The sequence below is a fragment of the Rhamphochromis longiceps genome, linkage group LG3 (genome assembly GCF_057381845.1).
Source record: "Rhamphochromis longiceps isolate RC_006_pf linkage group LG3, R_longiceps_female_GT1.1, whole genome shotgun sequence".
Taxonomy (NCBI): domain Eukaryota; kingdom Metazoa; phylum Chordata; class Actinopteri; order Cichliformes; family Cichlidae; genus Rhamphochromis; species Rhamphochromis longiceps.
Genome location: NC_140559.1, coordinates 23,749,578 through 23,777,072, shown reverse-complemented (window position 1 = coordinate 23,777,072; position 27,495 = coordinate 23,749,578). Strand labels below are relative to the sequence as shown.

The following is a 27,495-nucleotide window of genomic DNA, read 5'->3' as shown; positions in this document are numbered from 1 at the left end:
TCTCCTTCTCTTTTAAAACTCTGTAAGTTTTAAAAGTTTCCAATGATGCTCATGCTGCTTTTAATCTGCAGTTATGGTTTTATTTAGATCTGCTCCGATGAGAGCTGCATGTTAATCAGCCACAACAACTCACATTTTCCTTCAGTGATATTTGTGAAACCCACAGAGCCGCACAAGAAGAACAAGTGAGACCAAAGTTTCCTGCAGAGATCACTGCTGTGGGGAGGACAGCACCGTCCTGTGAGTTACTGAGTGTCCTCCATACACCGCATTACATTACATTGACATCTTAGTTATAATATGTGTTATATGAGTATGTTTAATGAAAAGATCAAACATAATATATGCAAATCTGTTTTATAATGAAGGTCTACTAGTCTGAGCGCTTGTGTAGAACCAGCAACAGGATTCCAGTGGTTGGACTGGTGCATTACTTCATGAGTAGATGCCATTTTGGTCAGATGGAAACTCTGAAAACACAAAGTTCAAACAATAAGAGACCAGTCACAGTTCAAATAATGTAAAGGTTATTCAGGGGCAGATCTTTAGCGAGGAAACAAATAACAAAGAAGTCATACAGCCAAACTGTCACAAATAAGGCTTTAGTGTGAAAGAGAGTTTGGTTTGTGTTGCAGTAGATGCTGCTGCTAATGTACAGAACAGGACACTTTACAGAGTGTTCAGTGTTTGCGTTCAGTTCAAACTTACAGAAATGAAAGCAAAAATCTGAAAATGGTTTATTCTGACCAGCTTGAATACAAATCTTTAAATGAAGTAGCAAAAAAACTGCAACTGACCAAAGAGTGAAGAATGAGTAGACAGTGAACTCTCGCCTCCTTTTTGGCAGCCTGTGGTTTTATACTTTCACATGCCTTCACTTCAAACCGTTTCACAAAGTTCACACCACTTCCTGTACTCACACTGAATGCTAACATTGGTCTAACAACCCATTAAATATGAGCATAAACCCTGAGAGCCTGGCCTCAGCTTCATTTCTTATATTGTTATGTGCTGTTAATAACAATGAGACCATTGACAATTTATCTTCAACTTAATCATTCAGAAAATTAACTTACCCACAGCAAGAGATTTAGTCACCTTTTTGGTGACCATAAAGTACAGATTTTCCTTCAGTTCCCAAAACAGAAAAAACAAAAAACAAACACTTTATAGCAGGGGTGAGGGAACGCCAGGCCTCAAGGGTGTCCCTGCAGGTTTTAGATGTGTCCTTGATCCAACACAGCTGATTTAAATGACTAAATTACCTCCTCAACATGTCTTGTAGTTCTCCAGAAGCTGGTAATGAACTAATCGTTTGATTCAGGTGTGCTGACCCAGGGTGAGATCTAAAACCTACAGGACACCGACCCTCGAGGCCTGGAGTTCCCCCACCGCTGCTTTAGAGTTTCCCATTAATCCGAATTCTTTCAGCATCAGTAAAGCGATCAGCGTGGTTGTTCACCCACGTGTTACGATAAAGTTTAACATCCAGACAATGATGATTTGTGAGGTTTGGCTTATATGCAATGCCCTGTCTGAAGTATTTAACAAAAAAAAAACAAAACGAAAAAAACAACAACAACACAACAACAAAAAAAAAAGAAAAAAAAAGAAAAAACACCTAAAACAAGAACTAATAAATTACAAAATTTACTTAATTCCGAGGTTTAGTGAAGTCAGTCTAGCTACTGTACCTATAATGCAGTCTGGTAGCTAGCCACGGCGCTATGTTGAGGCTAATATAAACATGTTAACACAGTGAAGATGGAAAATGAGAATTAAATGAGAGACAAATTCCATCATGTATTAGAATTAAAAATCAATTAATCCTAGTTCATCATCACCACACTGGTTGCTGTGCATGTTAACTGTGATAGTACCATAGCCCTGTCCTCATTTATACTGGTGCTTACATCTTATTTATTTATGCTGTTTGCTAGTGATGTGACGTTCTGTATCGAGGCTTCGAAGCGTGTGTGGATGGAGGGGGCGTTTCCGCGAAGCGCGTATCGAGGCTTGCTTCATTTATGGGAGGAGCTGAAAATGATGACGTCCGAAGCCTCGCTGCCCGGCTGTACCACGTGACTGGTTCAGGAAGCGGTTCAAACTTTGCCGCGAGCTATGACAGCGATATAAACCCCTCAGACTTCATTCAAAATGTGGGTGTTTGATGGAGAGTTGTTAGTGAGAGTTTGGAGACAGTTTGGAGGTTTATGAGAGTGAGGAGAGAAAGTCAGGAGAGAATGGAGCCAGCTACGAAGAGGAGGATGTCCTCCCCTGTGTGGGAACATTTTGAGCTTATATCTCTCAACAAGGTATGTAAATTTCTACAGAAGATGTATTTCCATGATACTGATGGTGCAATACAATTTATGTTAAGCTGTCTGTACTTTTGTACAAGGTGAAGTGTTCGCTATGTGCCAGGGAGCTGGGATATAACAACAACACCTCATCCATGCTTAGGCACTACAGAGCTTTGCATGAGAATAAGGGGAACACCGATTGTGGAGCAAGACCAGGTGAGCCATCAAATGCAATGATAATATAGCATGCAGTAATGTTACTAAATGATATAACAATATTATACAATGCAATAAGTGACGTGTGTGATATTTATATTTGTGCTTTGTTTTTATTGTCTTTCCTCAGGAGAACAATCTCAAATAGATGAAGACCTGGTTAGCATGGTGATTGAGGACTCCCAGCCATTTAGCATTGTGGAGGACAAAGGATTCAAAAGATTTGTTAAATCATTAAATCCTAGCTATGTTCTCCCCACTAAAGGTCATAAAAGCAGTGAAAATTTAGTTTTTACAGAGTTAAATGTGAACCGGCAGGACTGAGGCTCAAAGCCTCAGTGTGTAGCTACACTACACACTGCTTCACAGCCACGTCGTACGTTAGAACAAAATGTTTTTACTTTCCTTTAGGCCCTGAAAGTCATGGTGGAGGCCAGGTACCAGGAGATGAAGGAGAAAGCTAAGGCCAGCGTTGAGAAGGCAGCAGCTGTGAGTCTGACATCAGATATGTGGACCTCCATCAACACAGAGGCCTATCTTGCAGTCACCTGCCATTTTGTTGATGAGTCCAGCACATTAAACACTGTTGTTTTAGGAGTGCAATATTTTCCTAATGCACACACTGCAGAAAACATTGCACAAGTGAAAGGCTCACTCATGGCAGAATGGGCAATTACTGACAAAGTCACATTCCTAGTAACAGATGGGGCTGCCAATATGGGGGCTTGTGCAAGGGAGCTACAACTCAAACATGCCATAGCTCACACCCTGAACTTAGTGGTGAAGAAGGCCCTTGACCAGACCCCTGAGCTCTCTGACATCCGAGCCAAGTCCAGGAAGATCGTGGGATATTTCAGGAGCAGTACCTCTGCAAAGGTAAGTTCTTAAGTGGCCTAATTACAGTTTCTTTAATGCTACTTAAGTGTATAGTTCTGCTCCCTTGACAATCTAATGTATGCTTTTTTAAATTGTATTTTGTAAGGAGAGGCTTTCAGTGGTGCAGGAACAACTAAGGAAGCCTCAACTCAAACTAATACAGGAGGTGGAAACCCGCTGGAACAGCACTTATAATATGCTGCAAAGACTGTTCGAGCAAAGGGAGCCAGTGGGTGCTGCTTTGGCAAGTCTCACAACAGACATCCCACCTGTTTCATCTGAGGAATTTGGTATAATTTCAGAGTGTCTGGTTGTCCTAGCACCATTTAACGATAACAACTGAGCTCTCTCAGGAAAAAAGGGTGTCTGGGTCAAAGGTCATACCTTTGCTCACTATGCTGGATCATTGCCTCAATGAACAAATGGAAAAATCACCATCCATTGGGTCTTCTCTGGCTCAGAAGCTGAGGATGCTATTGAGAGAGAAGCTAGATAAAATACAAACCATGAGCATTATGTTCCTTGTGACACTGCTGGACCCAAGGTTCAGGAAACTCGGGTTTCTCAGCCCTGCAAGAGCTAGCGGAGCAGAAAAAAGACTGAAAGCAGAATGTGCTTCCGTAATGAGGGCCTCCACCACCTCTTCCTCCGCACCACCACCACAGCCATCAACGTCACAATCTGTTGAGGCTGTTTCCCACGGTACCATTGTTATTGCATTTTAGTTGCATTTATATAAACTGAATGTTGGGTTTTCCACTGTATCTATTATTGTACGATCTACTGTACAATATAAAGCGCCTTGAGGCGACTGTTGTTGTTATTTGGCACTATAGACATAACATTGAATTGGTAGTATCTCATAAGACTCTCCTTTTTGTTTAGGTAACAACCTGTGGCGTCGCCTGGATGAGAGTGTCAGGCAGACACAGACACAAAATGTGACAGCAGACGCAAATATTGAGGTCCAACGGTACATGATGGAGCCAAATATTGGAAGGCTGGAGGACCCCCTTAAATACTGGGAGAGACAGAAATATGTCTACCCTCACTTATATAAGTTAGCACTGACATACCTGTGTACCCCTGCCTCATCTGTGCCCTGTGAGCGAGTGTTTTCAAAGGCAGGGGAAATATTGTCCAAAAAAAGAAATCGCCTACGACCTGCCACAGTGGAGAAACTGTTGTTTTTAAATAAAAACCAATGATGTGTCCCCTAAACACTAATCACTGTCCTTGCCTCAATGTTACAAAAGCACAACCACTGTCCACACCTCACCTCACAGTATATGATCATTTCCAAATAATCATTTTCCATACTGCCAGCATAAATATACACAGTATACTACCATCACTACAATATAGATGTTTTACACACACACTCCTTTTGTTGTTGACATTTACAGGCTGTGTGCAAAAGGCCACACTCTTCAAATTCATGCCAACTAATATTTTTACGTCCAGTAGGTGTCCTGCTAGAGCAAATGAAGCTTCAAGAAGCTTTGCGTTGGGGTGAACCAATTGGATGAAAAGCTTCAGTGCTTCATGAAGCTTCATCTGCCCATCACTACTGTTTGCTATATAAGCAACTGTTATGTGACGGCTGTGTGCAGGCAGGAAAAGGACCCAAGGTGCAGACTCCAGAGACAAACGTAAACTGAAACAGCTTTAATGCTGAACTCAAACAGAACAAAAGTAAGAATCCAAATAACTTACACGGGCAGACAAAACACAGAGCTAGATAAGGGTAGATCACGACACAGACACAGAGAAACACAGGGCTTAAATACACAGAGGCAGCAATCAGGGAATGGGTAACAGGAGGGAAACACAGCTGGGGGCAAATCAGGGCTAACGAGACAAGGGGAAGCGAAACCAGATACATTAACATCAGACAAGGACCTTCAAAATAAAACAGGAAACATGACACAGACTGAACTAAAGACACAGACTCACACGCATGCACTGCAACAGAGGGAACAGAGACGTGGGACCAGGGCAGACACAGACACTGACTGGACACGGGGATATAGGAACTAAGGATACACAGAGACGCGAACTAGACAAGGGGATACAGCTGACAGGGGAGACAGAGCAACTAGAGAAGACAGAGACATAAACCATAAGACAGAACTCAAAGAAACCAAAGACTAGAAATGATAAATAATATAATAAACTCAAAAACCCTGGGTCAACGACCCAGGCATCCTAACAGCAACTGTACCTCTGGGCTTTTTTGGTACTCAGCACTTCAGCACTGTTGTCTTAAAATGTCTTTTTAGCATCACACATTATTTCAGTGGAAACAAGTAAAGAAAATAGCTGCTATGGTTTTACATGTCTTAAAGGCCTGATGTCATCTGTGAAACTTATGAAGAGCCTTTGAAACGTCATGTGTTCTCTTTTTGTATAATTTTTTTATCATGCCTTATGGAGCTTGCTCATTTTCTTATGTAAGCTAAAGAAGTAGACGTTTCTTTGGATAAAGAGCAGCTGTACCTCTGCGCCTGTTTGGTCTGCTGTCTCTTCTCACTGATGAGTAGACTGTAGCTGGATCACACTCTGCACAATAAAACACATACGGAGGTCAGATAGTGAATCTTATAATATACTTATAATATACTGTCAGTATACAGGATGTGTGTTAAAAGACTTATCTCTTGCTGTCTATTTAAGAGCCTTAAATAGTTCTGTTTTCTTGTTCTTTACAAATATTCAACATCCAGTGATTACAGCTCACTGAAAGACCTTATAAGCATTTTCTTTGGTAAACTAAACTAGACTTTGCTGGGAGGAAATAGTGCCTCTCTGGTTAGTTAGTTAATTAGTTAGTTAGTTAATTTATTTCAAACATGTAAACAATATACAGGCACATTTAGTAAAGAAAATAAGAGAGAAAAAAAATAAGATGCAAAAGTCAATACATTTCAACATTGCGTCTGGTCTGAGTCAGTTACATGTTGAACGGGAGTGGGAAGAAGTACACACTTATTTAATCCCACCCCTTTGCTATAAGTTATCAGTTAATATTTAGTCAGCTTCATTAGTGATATAATCTGTAATAACAATAGTGAGAAGATTTCTGATATAATATATACTATAATATCACATCATGAAAAATTTTAAATAGAGACATTCACTTCATTTCAATATTTTCCCTTTCTTTATAGATTGAGAAGATCATATTTTTATAACTTTTATGTTTGGACATTGCTTCAATTCCATATTCAGACTGTTCCATAGTTTCACTCCATGAACAGAAACACAAAAGCTTTTTCTTGTAGTACATACCTTCCCTGTTTTGAAGTTACAAAAACCCCTTAAAATATAACTTACTTCTTTCAAAAAACATACTCTGAATATTACCTGGCAGTTCCTTATTTTTTGCTTTGAATAGAATTGAGCTCAGAGTTGAAAAACAACAACAACAAAAAAAGCCCCCTAAATGAAAGAGGATGTAGATAAACACATGTACAGACTTCTTGTTTCTATAACAAAGCCTTGAGGCAGCTGCCATAGTGCTCAGGGGGAGCCAGGCCTCGTAATGCATGTATTTCTATGGAGGCAGAGATCTGAATGCATATTTAAAAATTGTCAGAGACCATTTCAATGGTTTCAAACTAAACTGTTCACCTGATGTTGACTTTAAAGGACTTTAGATACTAGTTGTGTGTCTGAGGCAAAACACTGTTATTTTACTTTTTACGTATACGTACGTATGCATATTCACAACCGGTGAAAGTTCTAAGCTACAAGTACAGTCAACCTGATCTGAAAAATTAAATACTACAAGTTCATGCTGTGTAATTATGCGGTGAGTGAACCACATTAAGAATAGGTTGTTCAACATTTGCACAAAATTGTACATATCCTGTGTGTTAAACCATTTTCAGTTAAATAAAGGACACAAGGGAGATCAGTTTGAGAACAGAAAAAAACGCCTCAGCACATGAATCATCACACCTCACAACATAGAAGACATAAGCTTCGAAGGCGTTTGGTGGGGGTGGGGGGGGGGGGGGGGGGGTGATTGTAGGTCTGTGTCAGTGTACATGCGTGTGTGTGTGTGTATGTGTGCGTGTGTGTTCCGTGTTCAACCGTGAGAACGTGTCCCTTCACCCGGTTAAGCAAAAGTCAACAATCTTCGATCAACACAGAAGGAGGTACAAAGAGTTCTGACAACAATCCTGTTATCATGGAGAATTTTGTTGTTCCAGTCAGTTTCAACCTTGCCACCCTTTTATCGCCTTTGGAGTCCTGACCTGACTTTTAAAAAATAATTAGAAAAAAAAAGCTCTATGCTGCTAAAAAAAAAAAAAAATAGATATTTGCAAAATTCTGCCTAAATATGTATTTTACCTGGTTAATGTGTGTGGCCAGGCGTGGTTTGCAGCGCCGCTGCAGGGGAGGCGGACGCACCTGAGCGGCACCCGCAATCACTTGTCACCGCCTTAAAGTCTGTGCTCTCTATGCTCTTGTGTTGTCGGGCTGTGAGCTGAAAAGCTACAGCCCATTGTATGCATACAGCAACTGTGTGTGAAAAGTGGTCAATAAAGAGATGCTGAAAAGCGTGTTCATGGAAACATCGTCGGGTCTGTCGTGACATGTTTACAATAAGACTTATGGTCCCGAACCTCTGCGCACAGCGTCTGCAGATCGGGGCTGTACGAAGTCACTTTTATCTTTACGCAGGACTGTAAGCTGTCATCTGGGAGGCGTGAGCGGTGTTTGTTTTTAACATAGTTCACGGTGGAGAACAGCTGCTGACATAATGTGGATCCGAAGGTCCATAATTAACCTACCTGGGGTTGAAAGTCTCGATAAATGCACGGCGTTTCGGCGGGTATACCGGCTTCCACGAGTGTAACGCTTATTTTGAGCGATGAAAAAATAATAAAATTATTTTATTTTATATTTCAATATCACAATAATCTTCCAATTTAGAACTACAAGTTAAAAAAAAACACTAAACACAAATAAAATACACTTCAGCTAAATACTTCTAATTTATTTTCCCAAACCACCCGGAGCCGCAGTACAAGGACTAAAGAGCCGCAGGTTGCCAATCCCTGGCCTAAGGGAAGCATGTATAATGTAAACAGAATTGGTCCTAGCACTGAACCCTGTGGAACTCCATAATTAACCTCAGTGTGTGAAGAGGACTCTCCATTTACATGAACAAATTGGAGTCTATTAGATAGATGTGATACAAACCACTGCAGTGCAGTACCTGTAATACCTACAGCATGTTCTAATCGCTCTAATAGGATATTATGGTCAATAGTATCGAATGCTGCACTGAGGTCTAGCAGGACAAGCACAGAGATGAGTCCACTGTCAGAGGCCATAAGAAGATCATTTGTAACCTTCACTAAAGCTGTTTCTGTGCTGTGATGAGCTCTGAAACCTGACTGAAACTCTTCAAATAAACCATTCCTCTGCAGATGATCTGTTAGCTGTTTGACAACTACTCTTTCAAGGATTTTTGATATGAAAGGAAGGTTGGCGATTCCAAGGTCTCAGTACTGACCTGGATGTTCATGGACTTAAAAACCTTTGCAGGATCTTAACATTTTTTTTGAGTCTGTGTGTCTTGTGGGGCGCCATATTAAATTATTTTCTTGTTCTATACAAATATTTACCATCCAGTGATTACTGATTAAAGCATGGAGCTCACTTAAAGACTTGTAGCATTTTCTTTGCACAAATTGTACTTGTCCTGTGTGTAAAGATCTTCACAATTAAATAACACGAGTAACTTTATGACTACTGATGCTTTCTAGCTCACATTAATCTTTAGGAGAACAGTTCAAACCTTTGGGAAGTACACTTGATTCCTTTTCACTGATTAAAGAGCAGCTGTACCTCTGGGCCTGTTTGGTCTGATGTCTGTTTGTCCACAACTGATATTGTCTGCTCTCACTGATGAGTAGACTGTAGCTGGATCACAATCTGCACAATAAACCACACAAAGGTCATCAGTGCTGATAGTGAAGCTTATAAAAAACAGTCAGTATTCAGGATGTGTGTCAAAAAAAAAAGAGTTATTATTTCCCAGGTAGCATCATGAAAAGATTTCTTAGAAACTGCCTAGAAGCCCTGTGGTTGCTTTATCTGTTTCAGACAAACACCCACCTGTTGTTTCTGGTGATTCCTCTTTGACACCAGAAGAGAACACATTTTACTGCAAAGTACCACGTAGACCCACACTTTGTCACGCTATATGCACACTATCATCAGCACTCAGTCATACAGAAAATATGCATTATAAATCTAAATTTTACTGAATGATTTTCATGCAGGTTTCCATGAACTTTATCGACACTGTGTCTATTTAATGGAGAAAGAGTCATTTAAAAGTTCTATTCTCATGTTTTATACAAAAACTGTGACCATGAGTCCATTACATAATTATCTAACATACGTTAGAAAAATTGTCTTGCCTGTTTGGTAATAACTAATAATGTCTCGTCCTACTTTTGAGTAGACTGTTTGGTCCCTATCAGTACTGTGGTGTAACATGTCTTTTCACATCACACATCAGTTCAGTGGAAACAACAAGCTGCTGTGGTTTCACAGGTCTTAAACTGCAAAACTATTTCTGTTGTTGAAGGACAATTTGACAGGCAGACAACACATGAGGTTCATTTACTTTAAAGAGGATTTAATGGAAAGGCCTAATGTCATCTCCGCAACTAATAAAGAGCATTCAATGAGTCTCTTGTTTTGTATAATTTTTTTTTTACCATCCCTCATGGAGCTGCCTCATTTCTTATGTAAGCTAAGCTACACATCCAAACAAGTAGACTTGATTTCCTTTGAATAAAGTGCAGATGTACCTCTGCGCCTGTTTGGTCTGATGTCTGTTTGTCCATAACTCATGCTGTCTCTTTCCACCAATGTGTAGATTGAAGCTGGAGCACACTCTGCACAATAAAACAGAAAAACAGAAAACATGACAGAAGTTAGTGATGCTTATAAAAGTACAGAAAGTATACATGCTTTGTGTTTTAAAAAAAGGACTTATTATTCCCCATGTATCACTATGAGAAGACTCAGCAGGTTTCAGACCCTCTGTGGTAATCTTATTTGTTAGAGAGAAACACCAAAAATTTGTCCTTTTTGGGGTTTTCCATGATTAACAGCAGAATAAAAACACAGACTTTGTCAGACTATATTGATACTATCATCACCACTGTGGTAACAAGCTATTCTTTATCTACACACATGAGTTCGGAAGAAACAACAGGGAGAAGTAGCTGCTGTGGTTTTGCATGCAAAGTTTAAAATATTCAAAACTATTAATGTTCTAAGATTTGTGTTGGGTCTGTGTTTCCACAAACCCCGCTAATTCTAGAGACTTATTCATCATGAAGAAAACAAGACAGTCGATCGATCCATTACTTGCACAAGGGAGGCCTCGTCTGTGTCCAGCACGACAAAGAACCCCAAAATGGTGGCCTCCTCTCGCTGCCTTTTATTGACAAACTTCAAACAATAGTTTACAAAGCACCTCCCCTTGCAACCCCCCTTTGGTTACAAAGACAAGGCACTGTATGTAAATGTATACACTGAGTGTGTGTGTGTGTGTGTGTGTGTGTGTGTGTGTGTGTGTGTGTGTGTGTGTGTGTGTGTGTGTGTGTGTTACCTCCTGCTGACCAAAGGGTCATAAACCCAGGAAGTTTACATCAAAAGAAACAGATCTTTCAGATAGGATGTATCTACAATAAAACCTCCCCCAGCACAGAGTGGCTGGAAAGGTGGTCAGGATCAAAGGGATGGCTTTGATCCTACTGCTTAAACTAAGACTGTACAAATTTAAGAAACACAATGGCAACATTCAACAATTAGACTTAACATTTCCCTCCTTTTTGTCATTGTTCTTAAATTTCAACTTATGCACCCTTTGTTTGGACAGTGTCAGTATAGATTTCATTCATACACAGTAAACTACATCCTATACATAAGCAAATCAGTATCAACAGTCCAAAAACAGGAATTAATTTTTTCAAAAGAAGATGCCACCAAGGACCAGACGGTAACCAAGCTATCCAGCCTTGTGGCGGATCTACTCCTGTCGTGCAATTCATTATGTATTTCTTCAAGTAAACAACTGAATGTCAAAGGTCAAACAAGAAGAATCATCATTCTCAAAAATCATATGTCACTACAATCCAACTGTATACAGACATAGGTATTTAAACGCATCAGTTGACTTTATTGTTTGTCCATGTGGCTCTCAGCTAACTTCAAAGCTGCAGCAAGTCAACACCCTTCTTTATGACTCCTATCAACCCCCCAAATCTTCTCACTGTAGGCATCCTGTGGGGGTTAGAGTCAACTTGTGAATTATCTGCATTTACAACTCTTCTCCTGTCCTGTTGTCACCGCAGAAAAAGCTTTGTAAAGGAAATTGGATCAAGGTGTTTTGATCTTCTTGGCTCAAAACCTCAAGTGTTCATGATGTAAATGTAGACAAAAGGCTTCTCTGTTTACATCCTTCTTGCAGAAGACAAAAGAATAGGTGATGTTGCCATGTTCCATGGTTAATCTCCAACTTGGGCTAATCCATTGTCCTTCATACACATAGGCATTTGGCCTGTTTCCAGTTCGTTTAACTGTATAATGTCCTGCAACAAGTCATATTCTTTGAGTCAGACGAGCAGGTCTGTCCTACCAGAGCAGTTCACCTTCCCAGCTACTGGTGAATCAACCTTCCATTCAGGTTCAGAGCAGTTGAAAAGTTGGCAGTGTTCCCGGATGTGTTGCTAAAGCAACCAGACAAACTGCCTCGCTCTCAGTGATGCTATAGGGCCACAGTCCAGAAGAATGTGTAGCCAGTGGCATCACAAGCATAACCATTGGTCTCATTCTTTATGTGAGCGGTTGTGTTCTTAAACTGCCACCAGTAGTTGTTGAAAACCCATGCTGGTACTGGGTGTGGTTTGCTCTGTTCCAGTGCGCTCCCTGTCATCCCACTCAGGGTCCACAGGCACAAGAAGATGCACAGCACATTCCCAGCCATTCTGATGAGTACCTGTGGCTCAGTTGGTTTCTTCACCGGATTGAGACGAGGGGCCCTGGAGGCTTTCCTCCCCCTTTGTTCCCGGTCTTCCTGCCACTTACTCCGAGCTGGCCTGGATGTGTGTCACCTTCTTGCAGTGCGCTTGATATATCCAAGTGTTCCTTCCAGCAATCTTCACTGCTGTGGTCGTCGTCAGCAGCATCCGATATGGACCTTCCCACCATGGACTGGACCAGCACTTCCTCTCCATGGCCTTATCATCATCCAATCTCCAGACTTCAGGCTCTGCTCCTGCGAAGAAACAGAATCATCTGGCAGATCATTTGTTCTCATGACTACTTTACTTTTAAACATTTTCAAGCATCTAATCTGCTAATATGCTCTCTCTTCTGCTTTTCTATCATCACTACAGAAGACTGGAACTCTAACTCTAAATCCTCTAACATGTGTAATCTCAAAGAGTCAGACCATTCTCTGTTGGAGTAATCCTCGTGTACTTATTCTATACAGTCTAACCATGTCCTGCCTGTCTTCCTAAATCTTAACTTTACTGTTCCATTAGTTCTCTCTGCAAAAAAGTTTTTTTTTTTAAAGTATTTAATAATCCTAGAGTGAGTATAACGACTGCTCATCTCCCTCCTGTTTGAGACATGGTATAGCCAATGGCTCAAAATAGCAGCAGTCTTATACAAATTATTAGGCAGTACTGGTTTATCACACAGATAAAAAATCATCCTGCAAGCTTGCTCCCTCTGTAAGTCACAACTATTGTCCTGCAGTAGGTGAGTGGCCCTATATGTCTGCTGATGCTGTACTGATAAAAGGTTAACACCATGTTTAACTAAAGCTGCCTCTTTTGCGATCTTATCTGCAAAAACTTTCCCTAATGCAACCGGATCTTTCCCTCACATGTGTGCTGCACATTTACAAACGGCAATTCCACTGGTTAATAACGCTGCCTCCAGCAGAATTTGCAAGAGTTTGGTGTGTCCTGCAGGTTTCCCTGTAGAGGTTGTCACCCCTCGTCTCACTCACTGCACTACAAAGAAATGTACAGTAGCAAATGTATACTGCCTATCAGTGTATATTGTCTCTCTACAGCTTTACACGCTTCCGTTAAAGCTAGCATCTCTGCTGCTCAAGCAAACATGAAACATGCTAGTTGTCCTACATAGATAACTCTCTCTCACTGTCAGCTACAGTAAAACGTGTTCTAGTCTGTCCCTCTGCTGTTGTAAAACTCAAATCATCAACAAACCAAACCTTTCCCTCAACGAGTGGCACATCTATTAAGTCATCCCTCAGCTTACACTTCTTCTCCTCGCGCTCTCTACTCTCATGAGAAGTGCCCTCCTCCGTTGGCAAAAAGGGTTTGGCAGATTCAGAATTCTGCACCACTTTATGGTAATATGTGTGGTTGTGAGAGTAACAGTAACATTAAAGACAAGTGTCTTGTAGGTGACAGAAATGTAAGTTTAGTCTGCAATAGTAAACATCTACCTCGTGTGGAACTAACAGTGTCAAAGGGTGAAATAAACTATTGAAACATTGTACAGCTTAAGCTGCTGCACATACTGGTCTCACGCATGGAGGTAAAGCACGAGCAACTAGAGCTAATCTTTTAGGATAGTAAGTTACTGGCTTCACTTGTGGAAAAAGTGCTGTTAGTTATTTTACAGTCACCTGGCATTTGTGCTGTTCACAGAACCACAAGTCCATCGCTGGACCTCCTCTGCGCTGTCACTTTTTGGAGCTTGGCACGCTCCCTCAGGTTCCATTTTGTGGGCGATCCTCTCAGTCACTCCTTCTCATCATGGCACCTCATGACATCTACAAATTGAAAAAATGACACTCCTCTCGCCACATGGCTTTCGCCATGTGTCAACTCCCCAATGAGACATGTACAAGAGTGTTGCACAGTCTCCCTAAAACAATCTCCAAGGTTTGTCCCTTGGAGCAGCTTCACTCCAAGCTGTAACCCTGTGTAAGAACATTAATCAGCACTTAAATGTTCAGCTTGTTTAACTCCCAGCTCCTGTATCACAGAAGACAAAGTCTTAAATTTAAACAACTTCACATTTGCAACCAACTGTAGATCATAAGAGTAATAAAGTATTCAGCATCACAGAGACAAGTATCATTGCGGGTTTATTCTAAACTCATTAAACTTCTACTTTTTCCCATAATTTGTTCCAAATTATTTAACATCTCAACGTCATTCCACATTATAATCAGTGAACTTCACTTATAGGCCATCAAAGCCTCATCTGAACATGGATGCACCACTTGCATAGGTTTAATACTTGTAAATAAACAGCTAATCACACAAATCACTGCAACAATAATAGTAAACATTGTTTAATATTAATTCTGGACCCCACCTCTTGACGCATGGACACTTCTCATGCGTCAACTCACCAAACCTGGATCCCTGTCTTAAAAACTGGCTCCACCAGGAGCCTGCATACAAAAAATCTGGAATAAAATCAAACTTCACACGTATAAACAATTATATCAAAAAAGTAACACGCATTCAGCACGGGCGAGACAAGTGTCATGTGCAGGTTTTCTCAAATCATTAAATCACTATCATTACCATAATTCGCCTCAAACATGGATCATCCCATGTGCTCAGTTAACATTAATGTAATCGGTGACTTCTCTTAAGCAAAGTCACTCCACTCATATATTTATTATGGGTCCAAAAGTGGCCAGCAAATGAGCCCATAATAAACTATTCCATAAACACCGTAATCTCTTATTTGTTTTACTCATGTCACTTGTCCGTTTCAGCTGAATCTTCCACAGCATTCTCAGAGAAACAAACATTAGCAATACCCATTGACTGTGGTCAGACGGAGGTCAGACACAGGTCAACAGGTTCCAGAGGTGCCATAAAAACACCATAAAGTTAGCTAACCCTAGCCGTGGAAAGAATGTCATTCACATATAAACCCAGAAATCCTGTAGTGGGAAAGAACATCAACCAGTTGTCCTGGTATAAATCGCATCATCAATTCACATGAAGAACTGGCATGCTGTAAGAAAAGAAAATGCAAATATTAGCGCTGCGCAGGTGTGTGCATACTTTGTCACAGTTATCTCTGTGAGCAACACAAGCCTATGAATAACACACACATGGTAAATTCACAGACACAGAAAAATATAAACTAAAAGGTTAAATTTTCAGAGTTCACATAGTCATGTGACCCAAGTTTCCTCCTGTGGTCTCCTTCTGCTCCTGCAACAGAGACACACACAGAGATACATCCACACCTTTGTCAGGTGGGGGTTAACTTCACACAATGGTGTTAAGTCAGTCTTGTCAGCTTTTGTCAGTCAGTCAGTTCCCCATTTATTTTAAAATTCTTACTCATTCACTCAGTGATTCCTTCTTTTGCTAATTGTGGAAATTATCGTCGCATTCGTTTCCACGCTCAGCAAAACAACGTCATTTCAAAAAGAAAAATAATTTAGACTGGATTTCCTCGTTGAATCCTTTTGGACAGGAATTTGTTTCCTGATTGTCCCAAATAAGAGCCCATTTTAATTTTGGAGACGCTCACTTTGCAACAGTTTTCTTGACGACGCTTCGATTCTAATCGTGCAGATCTGCTCAAACAGAGATCATCAAACAAAACTTTCAGTGCACCATGAAAGTAACAAAATAAAAGAAAGAAAATAAAAGAAATCAAAGAAAATAAAGGAAAGATAGGCCTTGTTTAAATCATGACACGTGTTCTTCATGCCAGGGGGATAAATCGTAACAACCCAATTGGCAGGTTCAACTTTAGTAATAAAAGACAAATCAAACAGCCAGTTTAATCTCAAACATTCATCCAATCAGCCATACACACAACATACAGCATAACCCTGTTGTCTTAGCACATAATAAGTTTTAGTTCTCATGTAACTAAATGTGTGCCATGGTAAAACTTCTTCACACACCAGAAACTCACAATCAGCTCACTCAACTCACTCATTTAAGACCTCTCATCAGCATTCTGTTTCCTCCTCTATGATGCAACCATCTGTCCTCCTATAATATTCAGTCCACTAGTCTATGTATCACTTTCATCTTACTAGTGACTTGGACAAGATGACAAACAGAATCTCATGCTTAAGATGCTGTCTGGTCTCATGAGTATCATTGTATGTGTATATGCATGTGGGGTTAGTATAGTTAATGCATTTTCAGTATGTTTTTGTGTTAGTCTCTCATCACACTTTCATTATTCTCATCACTGCTTAAAACAACACACATCTCTCTCTGTTTTTTTTCTTTAACTGTACTTTTCTCCAAAACAGAAAATAGCATTACAGCTGTTTCAGACTGAGAAACACCAAACACTCTTCGTGCCATCATTCATCCACACAACTATTTTATTTCTTTTTGTCCACTGGGCAGGTGACCTGCAGAATCACGTCTGCCCCAGCTGGATACCTTTCACACACACCATGACGTCAGACACTCTCACACTCGCGGAATTGATCAGGAGAAAAACTTTCTTCATCTTCACACTCTGTTACAGAAACACCATATGTTTTTTTTTTTTTTTTTTGTGTGTTGTGTCAGGGATGGATATGTAGTTGTAACGTTTGTGTTCACTTTCTTTCCTTTCTGTCTCCTCTCTTGCCTAGTCTGTCTTGGACTCAATGCTGCTCCTAATATGCCTCTAATCTCTCCTCCACTTCTACCTCTGCTCTCTCACGCTCTTCTCTGACTCTACTTTCTGCTAACATTCTTGCTTTTTCTAATGCTTTTCTACGGTGTTGTTCTAGAGTAGTTGCAGTGGATTGAGCTGTAGTTTCATCCTCAGGTTTCACAACTACTTCTTGCAATATTGCTCTTTTAACATTCTGTGCTTCTCTCCTCTTCTGAGCCTGCTCCAGCCACAACTTAGCAACTGCTAACTGCAATTCCTTCCTCTGCTTCGCTTTACCTGTTTTACCTGCTACACTTACAGATATTCTTTCTACCAGCATTTTACACTTAACTTCCACTAATGTCCCTTCAAATCCACATTTCTTATACCAACAACCTACATACTGCGTGCTGCCTGGTAAAACTTTCTGCATAAATTTTACATCTCCTTCTAAGGCAGACTTACACATTTTATTCTCCATTACAAGACAACAATCAGCCACACTCACGCAGACCACGTCTGGCCCACACACACACACAACATAGGCCTATCGCTTGCGTCTGCACGCACAGCTAGCGCTCTCTGTTGAAAACTCTCAAACGCCCCATATGGCGGAGAATTCAACCTTCGGACACTCTCCAACGCCCCAAATGGCGGAGATTCCGGACTCTGAACCTAGGTTCTCTCCACGCCCCAAATGGCGGAGAACTCTCTACGCCCCAAACGGCGGAGAAGCCTGCGTCTCTCTCACGCGGCTAGCGCGCTCCCGGACTCACGTTTAACGCACAGCCCGTAGCCGCTCTCTATTGTTTTGGGTCCACGTGCGCTCTCGTGACCAGCGCTCCCCGGGACTCAAACGTTTCACGCAGAATCACGGTGACGCGTTTCTAGGATCCCACATTCATTCACACGGTTATAGAGACGCTCTCTAAGGCCTTCTGTACTCACTGTTTGTTTACGTTCATGGGAAGAGTCTCTGGATCCCGTCAATCGTCATCCATCCCGAGGGGAGGTCAGGCGCAAACTTCCCGGCCTGGTGGCAAGCCAAAAACACCAGGGCTTTACGTCAATCATCCCAGACGTTGCGGTGGCGTCCTCTCCCTCTCCTCGGTGGATGCAATGTGTTAGGCTCCGGCTCCGAAGGACCAAATAAATGTTGGGTCTGTGTTTCCACAAACCCCGCTAATTCTAGAGACTTATTCATCATGAAGAAAACAAGACAGTCGATCGATCCATTACTTGCACAAGGGAGGCCTCGTCTGTGTCCAGCACGACAAAGAACCCCAAAATGGTGGCCTCCTCTCGCTGCCTTTTATTGACAAACTTCAAACAATAGTTTACAAAGCACCTCCCCTTGCAACCCCCCTTTGGTTACAAAGACAAGGCACTGTATGTAAATGTATACACTGAGTGTGTGTGTGTGTGTGTGTGTGTGTGTGTGTGTGTGTGTGTGTGTGTGTGTTACCTCCTGCTGACCAAAGGGTCATAAACCCAGGAAGTTTACATCAAAAGAAACAGATCTTTCAGATAGGATGTATCTACAATAAAACCTCCCCCAGCACAGAGTGGCTGGAAAGGTGGTCAGGATCAAAGGGATGGCTTTGATCCTACTGCTTAAACTAAGACTGTACAAATTTAAGAAACACAATGGCAACATTCAACAATTAGACTTAACAATTTGTATGTCTAGTTAAATGACAATTCTTATTGGGCTGTAGGTGTTAATGTGAGGTAATCTTAGTGTGTTAAAGTTAAAGACTGATTTCTGGTTTGAACACTCACCAGTCTTATATTCACATAATATTGACAGTAAGTGGAATTTGATATGTTTAGAATGAATGCTAGAATTGTGCAGCTCCTTTTTGCAACTGGCTCATGAAGACTTCCCACTATGCAGCAACATACGCACAAAACTGCAACTAGAATCTAGAACCAAAGGTGAATATTATGTTATTTTTAAAACAATAACTCTATGAACTACAAAAAAACCAAAAAATTCCATCAGGGCTGTTTTCTGATATTGGGTGGTTTGCAGCCAAAAATAAATGAGAGAGGTCTGAGATTGTTTGAACATGTGTAGAGGAGGAATGGTGGATATGTTTGACAAAAGATGTTGAAGATGGAGCCAAGCAGGAGAAAAAGAGGATAAACACATAAGATTCATGGATGTAGTGAAGGAAAATATTCAGAAGTTTGGTGTGTCAGGGTAGGATGCTAGGGATAGGGTAAGATGGAAATAAGAGAAGTAGTAACCTCTGTTCTTTCCAAAGAAGAAGAGGATAACTGAGAATGTGAATCATAAAGGCTAATTTCACTCCCTGGCCTCAGTAGGGGGAAGGGGGTATATGTGGCAGGTTAGACGTGTTCTGTGATGTCGTGCAGGTAAGATGGACTCATCTGCATGACATCTACAATCACGCCTCGTCGGCTTAAAACCTGTGCTCTGCTCTGTGTTGTTAGTGGTTATGTGTACAGCCAACAGAGTAGCCTCTGAATGTACTATTACAGAAATTGTGTGGTTATTGTAAGAATAAATGATGCTGCGAAGCACGAAAATGCCATTGGGTCTGCTGTGGTGGTTTAGTTCTATTTTTTTAATAAAAATCGTGAATAAAAAGTGGACGCAAACCTGCAAACAAATTAAAAGAAGTAGGCCTACTATTGAGAAACTCTAAAAATTACAATTAAAATTCTCAACAACAAAAACTGGTGAAAATATAAATGATAAACAACAACCCCCAAAGTGTTTAAGTCACGTCATGTGACAGGGCAACATCTAAACACAAGAGGGGGTGAGGGAGAGTGTGCCTGCTCTGCGCTGACACAGGAGCGGCGAGTCCAGCGACCTGGCTGTTACCTCTTTGCTGAGAGCACAGTATTGCAAACAAGAGCAGAAGTTAAAGTAAAGAATCGATCTCAGCAGGCTAGTATTGATCCGATACCGATACAATCGATATTTGGATCGATCCGCCCACCACTATTATTTTTTTGGTTAAGTTTTTGGAAGTTTTTTTTTTTGGGTTAGAGTTATATTTAGCTGATCTATTTTATGGGCCTGCTAATTGTGTTTTTGAATCCTGTCTTTGTAAACTTTTTTTGAGGGCTAAAAGAAAATCCATTTTGAAGACAGTCCTCTATGCTTTTGCTGTTTGCTCTCACATACCGAATATTTGTTTACATTTCCATTTTTTTCCTTTTTTTCGTTTTCTTAACAGCCCTGAGGTAACCATGTGCAGCTGAAGTGTTTTTATGACAAACAGCAAACTGGACAACCACAGAGCTGTTAACTTCTGTTAATTAACCACAGGCTGAAAAACAAGCATCCAAAGAGCAACCTTCAGGGTCAACTATCAACTACAAACACACAACAACTAAAGTCTGAAGATTCATGGATTTTTTTAACTTTTAAGGTTTTCAAAAAGTTGTCATTGAAACAAATTGAATATAATATACTATATAAATATAGTAATTTATTTATGCTGTATGTTAATGTAGGTGCAAAGTATAAGAGTTTAAGATTAGCCAACATGTGGAGCTCAGTGTTGAATTGGTAAATTTGGCAAATGTCTGGTATGGTGATGCACTTTGGGCCGATGGATCAATTGAAGGGCTACTGTGCACTGGCCATACAAGGACTAAAAGCAGCCCATTGATTAATTTTCATTACTGACATTATATTGCCCAATGAAATCTCTTAGTACAAGCAGCAACTGGTCTAAAACAAGGCTGCACTCCTTTTACAAGTTAGTTTGTAAGCATAAGTTCAAGGTGTAGTAAGATAGTTTAGCCACTATACTTGTTACATCCCAGCTAGCCTTAAAGAGCTTTTAAAGGCAGTTTTTGTCACTACAGGGTCCTCCAAAGAAGGGAAAGGGTTAATAGAAAAGGCTGTTAACCAGCCAGTTAGGAAGGAAGTACTCCTAACACAGCACCCAGAAAAAAAAAAAAAACCAAAACATTATAGTGTCAAAAATGACTCTTGTGGCCATAGATGCAAAAGCAAGATAGTTCCCAAAGACTCATATAGCCTGTTGCAAAAAACAGTTTCGGTGTGTATAGCTAATTACACTCTTCATAACAACTTTTGTGCAACCACAAGCTTACAGATACAGGCTTATATGTTACATTACTGTGCTGCTGTACTGTGCTGTGCTAAAGAATCACAGTAAAGATAGAATAACATTATTTGTGCGTCCTGTGCTCCTCCTTGAATCGCTACCTTATCGTGGTGGAGGGGTTTGTGTGTCCCAGGGATCCCAGGGGCTATGTTGTCTGGGGGCTTTTGCCCCCTGGTAGGGTCTCCCATGGCAAATTGGTCCTGGGTGAGGGACCAGACAAAGAGCGATTCAGAAGACCCTTATGAAAAGGATATCGAGGGAACAGTTTACCCTGCCCGGGATAGGGTTACCGGGGGCCCCGCCCTGGAGCCAGGCCCGGGGAGGGTGCCCGAGGGATAGCGTCTGGCGGCCGGGCACAGCCCGAAGAGGAGACATGGGCCCATCCTCCCGCAGGCCCACCACCCGCAGGAGGCGCCATAGGGGTCGGGTGCATTGTGTGCCGGGTGGCGGCCAGGAGCGGAGGCCCTGGCGGACTGACCCCCGGCTGCCAAGACTGGCAATAGGGACATGGAATGTCACCTCTCTGGTGGGGAAGGAGCCTGAGTTAGTGCGTGAGGTTGAGAGGTACCGGCTAGATATAGTCGGGCTCACCTCTACGCATGGCTTGGGCTCTGGAACCAGTCTCCTGGAGAGGGGCTGGACTCTGTCTCAGTCTGGAGTTGCCCCTGGTGAGAGGCGGTGGGCTGGGGTGGGTATTCTAATATCCCCTCGGCTTGCTGCCGGTATGTTGGGGTTTTTCCCGGTGGACGAGAGGGTTTGTTCCCTGCGCCTTAGGGTCGGGGAACGGGTCCTGACTGTCATCTGCGCTTATGCGCCGAGTGGCAGTTCAGAGTACCCAGCCTTCTTAGAGTCCCTGGGGGGGGTGCTGGAGGGTGCTCCACCTGGAGACTCTGTTGTCCTGCTGGGAGACTTCAATGCTCACGTGGGTAACGACAGCGAGACCTGGAGGGGCGTGATTGGGAGGAACGGCCTCCCTGATCTGAACCCGAGCGGTGCTTTGTTATTGGACTTCTGTGCTAATCACAGTTTGGCCATAACGAACACCCTGTTCGAACATAAGAGTGTCCATAAGTGCACGTGGCACCAGGACGCTCTAGGCCGTAGGTCGATGATCGATTTTGTAATCGTATCACCAGACCTGCGACCATATGTTCTGGACACTCGGGTAAAGAGAGGGGCTGAGCTGTCAACTGATCACCACCTGGTGGTGAGTTGGATCAGGTGGCGGGGGAGGACGCTGGACAGACCTGGTGCACCTAAACGCGTAGTGAGGGTGTGCTGGGAACGTCTAGCAGAGGCCCCAGCCCGCGAGATCTTCAACGCACACCTCTGGCAGAGCTTCAACAGCATTCCGAGGGAGACCGGGGACATTGAGTCCGAATGGACCATGTTCAGCGTCTCCATTGCCGAAGCTGCTGCATTGAGCTGCGGCCGCAAGGTGGTTGGTGCTTGCCGTGGTGGTAATCCCCGAACCAAATGGTGGACACCAGAGGTGAAGGGAGCCACCAGGCTGAAGAAGGAGTCCTATCGGGCTTGGTTAGCCTGTGGGACTCCGGAGGCAGCCGACAGGTATCGACAGGCCAAGCGGAATGCGGCTCGGGCAGTGGCTGAAGCAAAAACTCGGGTGTGGGAGGAGTTCGGAGAGGCCATGGAAAAAGACTTTCGGACTGCCTCGAAGAGATTCTGGCAAACCGTCAGGCGTCTCAGGAGGGGAAAGCGGTGCTCTACCTGCACTGTGTATAGTGCTGGCGGAGCGCTGCTGACGTCGACTGAGAAAATTGTCAGGCGGTGGAAGGAATACTTCGAGGACCTCCTTAATCCCACTGACACGTCTTCCGAGGAGGAAGCAGAGTCTGGGGATGAGGGGAATGACCCGCCAATTTCCGGGGGCGAGGTCACTGAGGCAGTTAAACAACTCCTTGGTGGCAGAGCCCCTGGTGTTGATGAGGTCCGCCCCGAGTTCCTGAAGGCTCTGGACGTTGTAGGGCTGTCCTGGTTGACACGCCTCTGCAATGTTGCGTGGAGATCAGGGGCAGTACCTGTGGACTGGCAGACCGGGGTGGTGGTCCCCATCTTTAAGAAGGGGGACCGGAGGGTGTGTTCCAACTACAGGAGGATCACACTCCTCAGCCTCCCGGGGAAAGTCTATGCCAGGGTGCTGGAAAGGAGAGTTCGTCCGTTAGTCGAACCTCTGATACAGGAGGAACAATGCGGTTTTCGTCCTGGTCGCGGAACACTGGACCAGCTCTTTATCCTCTCGAGGATACTTGAGGGTGCATGGGAGTTTGCCCAACCAGTCTACATGTGTTTTGTGGACTTGGAGAAGGCATTCGACCGTGTCCCTCGGGGTGTCCTGTGGGAGGTGTTGCGGGAGTATGGGGTGTCTGGCCCATTGCTACGGGCCATTCGATCCCTATACAACCGTTGCAAGAGCTTGGTTCGCATTGCCGGCAATAAGTCGGACTCGTTCCCGGTGGGTGATGGGCTCCGCCAGGGCTGCCCTTTGTCTCCGGTTCTGTTCATAATTTTTATGGACAGGATTTCTAGGCGCAGCCAAGTGGCGGAGGGCTTTCACTTTGGTGGCCTCAGAATCTCATCTCTGATTTTTGCGGATGATGTGGTTCTGTTGGCTTCATCGGGTGAGGGCCTCCAGCTCGCACTGGAACGGTTCGCAGCCGAGTGTGAAGCAGCGGGAATGAGGATCAGCACCTCCAAATCTGAGGCCATGGTTCTCAGCCGGAAAAGGGTGGAGTGCCCACTCCGGGTCGGGGATGAGTTCCTGCCCCAAGTGGAGGAGTTCAAGTATCTCGGGGTCTTGTTCGCAAGTGATGGGAGAAGGGAGAAGGAAGATCAACAGACGGATTGGGGCTGCAGCTGCAGTAATGCGGACGCTGCACCGGTCCGTCGTGGTGAAGAGGGAGCTGAGTGTAAAAGCGAAGCTCTCAATTTACCGGTCGATCTACGTCCCTACCCTCACCTATGGCCACGAGCTGTGGGTAGTGACCGAAAGAACGAGATCGCGGATACAAGCGGCAGAAATGAGCTTCCTCCGAAGGGTGGCTGGCCTCTCCCTTAGAGATAGGGTGAGAAGTTCGGCCATCCGGGAGGGGCTCAGAGTAGAGCAGCTGCTGCTCCACATCGAAAGGAGCCAGCTGAGGTGGTTCGGGCATCTGACAAGGATGCCCCCTGGGCGCCTCCTGGGTGAGGTGTTCCAGGCATGTCCCACCGGGAGGAGGCCCTGGGGCAGACCCAGGACACGCTGGAGAGATTATATCTCTCGGCTGGCCTGGGAACGCCTTGGTGTTCCCCCGGATAAGCTGGAGGAGGTGGCTGGGGAGAGGGAGGTCTGGGCCTCTTTGCTTAGGCTGCTGCCCCCGCAACCCGGTCTCAGATAAAGCGGATGAAGATGGATGGATGGATGGATGGTGCGTCCTGTGTTTTCTGACCGACACCCCAAGGTGAACACCACTGCTATTCAGACAACATCTATACAATTGTGGGTTAAACCCAAATTGATAACTTCACAGGAAATAATAATTATTTATTTATTTATATAGCTCTCCTGTTTGAATTATATTAAAACAGGGGGCTGTCTTCTAGGCTTCATCTGGAGTCCCTGAAATTGACCCTTGGACCATTTTTGCTGCCTTTTGGGGGCATTTTTAACAGAATTATCTGACAAATATTATGACTGCTGTGAAATTACGAGTACAAACATAACATGTATGAAGTTGGGTTCAGTTTTGGTGAGTGAAATTCTAGGATTTTATCTGTGAGTTTGTGTACACAAATTGTCAGCTGTCTGTGTCTGTGAAATACAAGTGTACACAGTGCATATATATATTTAAGGGATTCGCTTTTTAAATGTTAATTGTGAAACTGAAGAACATGTGCTGACTTAAAAAAAACCCACTGAATGTTAGTAAAAAATGTTGTTTGTGTGAAACACTTTAGATACTAAAAGAAGACCTAGCCTTAAAACAGTCCTTTTAATAAAAGTTTTAAACTTACATATAATTATACTCTCTATGTCTAGACACAAAGATAAAACACTACCCTTGCTCTATTTGACTGGCTGTTGTTGTGATATTTTAAGATGACTGTATGTGATTGTCATCTCCACTTTTTCACTCAAATGTGCCGAAAAAACCCCCAAAAAAACCCAGTTCAGCATGTTTTGAAATTATAACGATAAAAAAAATGTACAAAATTTTCAAAAGGCAGAAATCCAGAAGTCTGAGTCTCACCTTTAGGTTTCCTCCCAACATGTTGTCTCACCAACAGAACCAGTAACACCAGTAGAATCACAATACAGACTGATCCAACAGATGACAACACAGAGAGAATAGTGGGAGAGTGTGATGAAGGTGCAGATGTAGGTGGAGGTGTGGATGTAGGTGGAGGTGTGGTGGTGTGTTTCTCTAAAACAAAGCAAACACAGTCATTAAGTTGTCGTCACATTGTGAATGTTGAAACCTGCAGAAACACAGACAGGTGAGTGTGTCACCTGTGACAGTGATCCAGCTGGATGGAGACTCTCCATGACCGCTGATGTTACACTTGTAGAGGCCTTCATCAGACCTGGAAACATGCTGGATGGTCATGTGACCTGTAGGCTCCTCCCTGATGAGGGAGCCATCTTTATAGAAAGCAGCTGGGAGGTTGGAGGGAGTGGTCTTTGTTTTACAGAGCAGAGTGACGTCATCTCTCTCCATCACAGGGAGGACAGGACTCTGCAGGATCACTGATCCACCTCAACACAGAGACAAACTACAGCATTTCATCCATTTACACACAGCTTCATCAACACTAACTCCACACACTCAGCTTACCAGTGACTGTCAGGTTAACCATGTTACTGATGGGATCCTCTCTGGACTCACACCAGTAAACTCCACTGTCCAATGGGAAAAGGGTGATAGTGCATGAGGAACCAGCTCCTTCTCCCCACCCATCTCCACACTGAGTCCTCTGTTGTTTGCTTGTGTTTCTCCTCAGAGTCCATCCAGCAGAGCTGTCGTCCTCCTCACAGCTCAGAGACACAGAGTCATATTGAAAGAACTGAGAGCTGCTGGGACTCACAGTCAGACGAGCTTGGTTTTCTTTGCAGGACAGAAGAGAGATCACAACTAAAAGAAATTGCACTTACAGTCAGTTATTTTATAATGAGAACAAAAAATACATATCCAAGAATGGAATAGAAAAGCCATTTATTTTCATTTCACATGTACAACAACATTATGTATGTTCCACACTAACTGTGCCAGAATAAAATATAAATAGTAAAACAGCAGGAATAAGAATCAAAAGCAGGAGAAATTGAAAGTGTTTGTGTGTGTGTGTTACTGAGGAAATATTTAATCCAGGAGCAGGTCAAAGTGGTTCAGCTTGGTGGATTATGATTATTATCTGGGATTATGATGTTGAAAACTGAGCTGCAGTTCACAAAGAGCATCCTCACAAAGATTTTCCTGTTCTCGGGATAGCTTAGTGGTCTGTGAAGGGTGATGGCATCCTCTATGGACCGATTTGCTCTGTAGGAAAACTGGTGGGGGTCAAGGGATAGGGTTAGACAGTCTCTGATGTCCTGAGAAAGAATCCGCTCAAAACAAAAAGTGCTGGGGAAGGGAGAGTGGAGGAGGGGTGGTCTCAAACTGAGCAAGAAGGTGTTGAGCTTTTCTGCAAGTATGAAACTGCTGTTGAGTTTTGGGGTGCTTTGGCCTTTGGAGTTGGTGAGTCAGTGCTGGTTTGCAGTAGGGGAACCATAGCTGAACTGAACACAGAGTCCAAAGAGTGGGGATTTAATCAGACCGAATAAACAGACAAGCCAGAGCAGAGCAGCTAAATGGAATAGGGTTCAGGCCTGAGCTGAAGTACTGAAGCGGTGAAGGGCTGCAGAAGGCAGAGCAGTGTGGATGCTGGATCAGAGGCTGCAGGTTTGGTAACGTAAACAAGATAAACTTTGACATTTCTATTTTGATAATAATAAATGAATTTGAAAATTTGCATGTAAAAAAAAGATGTTCAGTTTTCAGATCTGCAGTTTGTCCTCAAGTTGTTTCTAACTTGGATTTTCCTGATTTATTTTTTGTCTTCACCTTGATCATCAGTCATTAAGACAACACACAGTGAAAGTATAGTATTTAAAAAGAAATTTTTTACTTACAAAACAGAAGCAGCAGAGATGATTCCTTCATTGTGCTCATTCACTCATTGAAGTGACTTTGCCATCATTTCCTAGAGACCTGAAAGAAAGCCCACCCACTTCCTGTATGTCAGTTTGTTTCTTTTTCATTTTTCTTCTGTCTACT

The 27,495-nt window shown here is 42.8% G+C and overlaps 3 protein-coding genes and 1 pseudogene across 6 annotated transcripts in view; 2 read left to right on the top strand and 2 right to left on the bottom strand.

Moving 5' to 3' along the window:
- Nucleotides 1-27,495, bottom strand: part of LOC146673524 (uncharacterized) — a 272,508-nt gene that overhangs the window by 77,916 nt on the left and 167,097 nt on the right. The window lies entirely within an intron of this gene.
- Nucleotides 1-27,495, top strand: part of LOC146673529 (programmed cell death 1 ligand 1-like) — a 104,140-nt gene that overhangs the window by 13,752 nt on the left and 62,893 nt on the right. The gene's annotated exons all lie outside the window — the stretch shown is intronic.
- LOC146673532 (uncharacterized) lies at nt 115-27,298 on the bottom strand. The gene is made up of 9 exons (XM_085384447.1): nt 27,283-27,298; nt 27,005-27,025; nt 26,017-26,313; nt 25,692-25,937; nt 25,432-25,605; nt 10,235-10,321; nt 9,261-9,347; nt 5,895-5,957; nt 115-470 (listed from the first exon to the last, which is right to left on the bottom strand). The coding sequence occupies exons 1-9, from the start codon at nt 27,296-27,298 to the stop codon at nt 436-438; spliced, it is 1,026 nt and encodes a 341-aa protein (XP_085240573.1). The 3' UTR covers nt 115-435.
- Nucleotides 2,403-4,603, top strand: LOC146673533 (E3 SUMO-protein ligase ZBED1-like; annotated as a pseudogene). Its single transcript, XR_014907904.1, has 5 exons — nt 2,403-2,519; nt 2,650-2,687; nt 2,931-3,395; nt 3,502-4,097; nt 4,281-4,603. The product of XR_014907904.1 is annotated as an E3 SUMO-protein ligase ZBED1-like (transcript).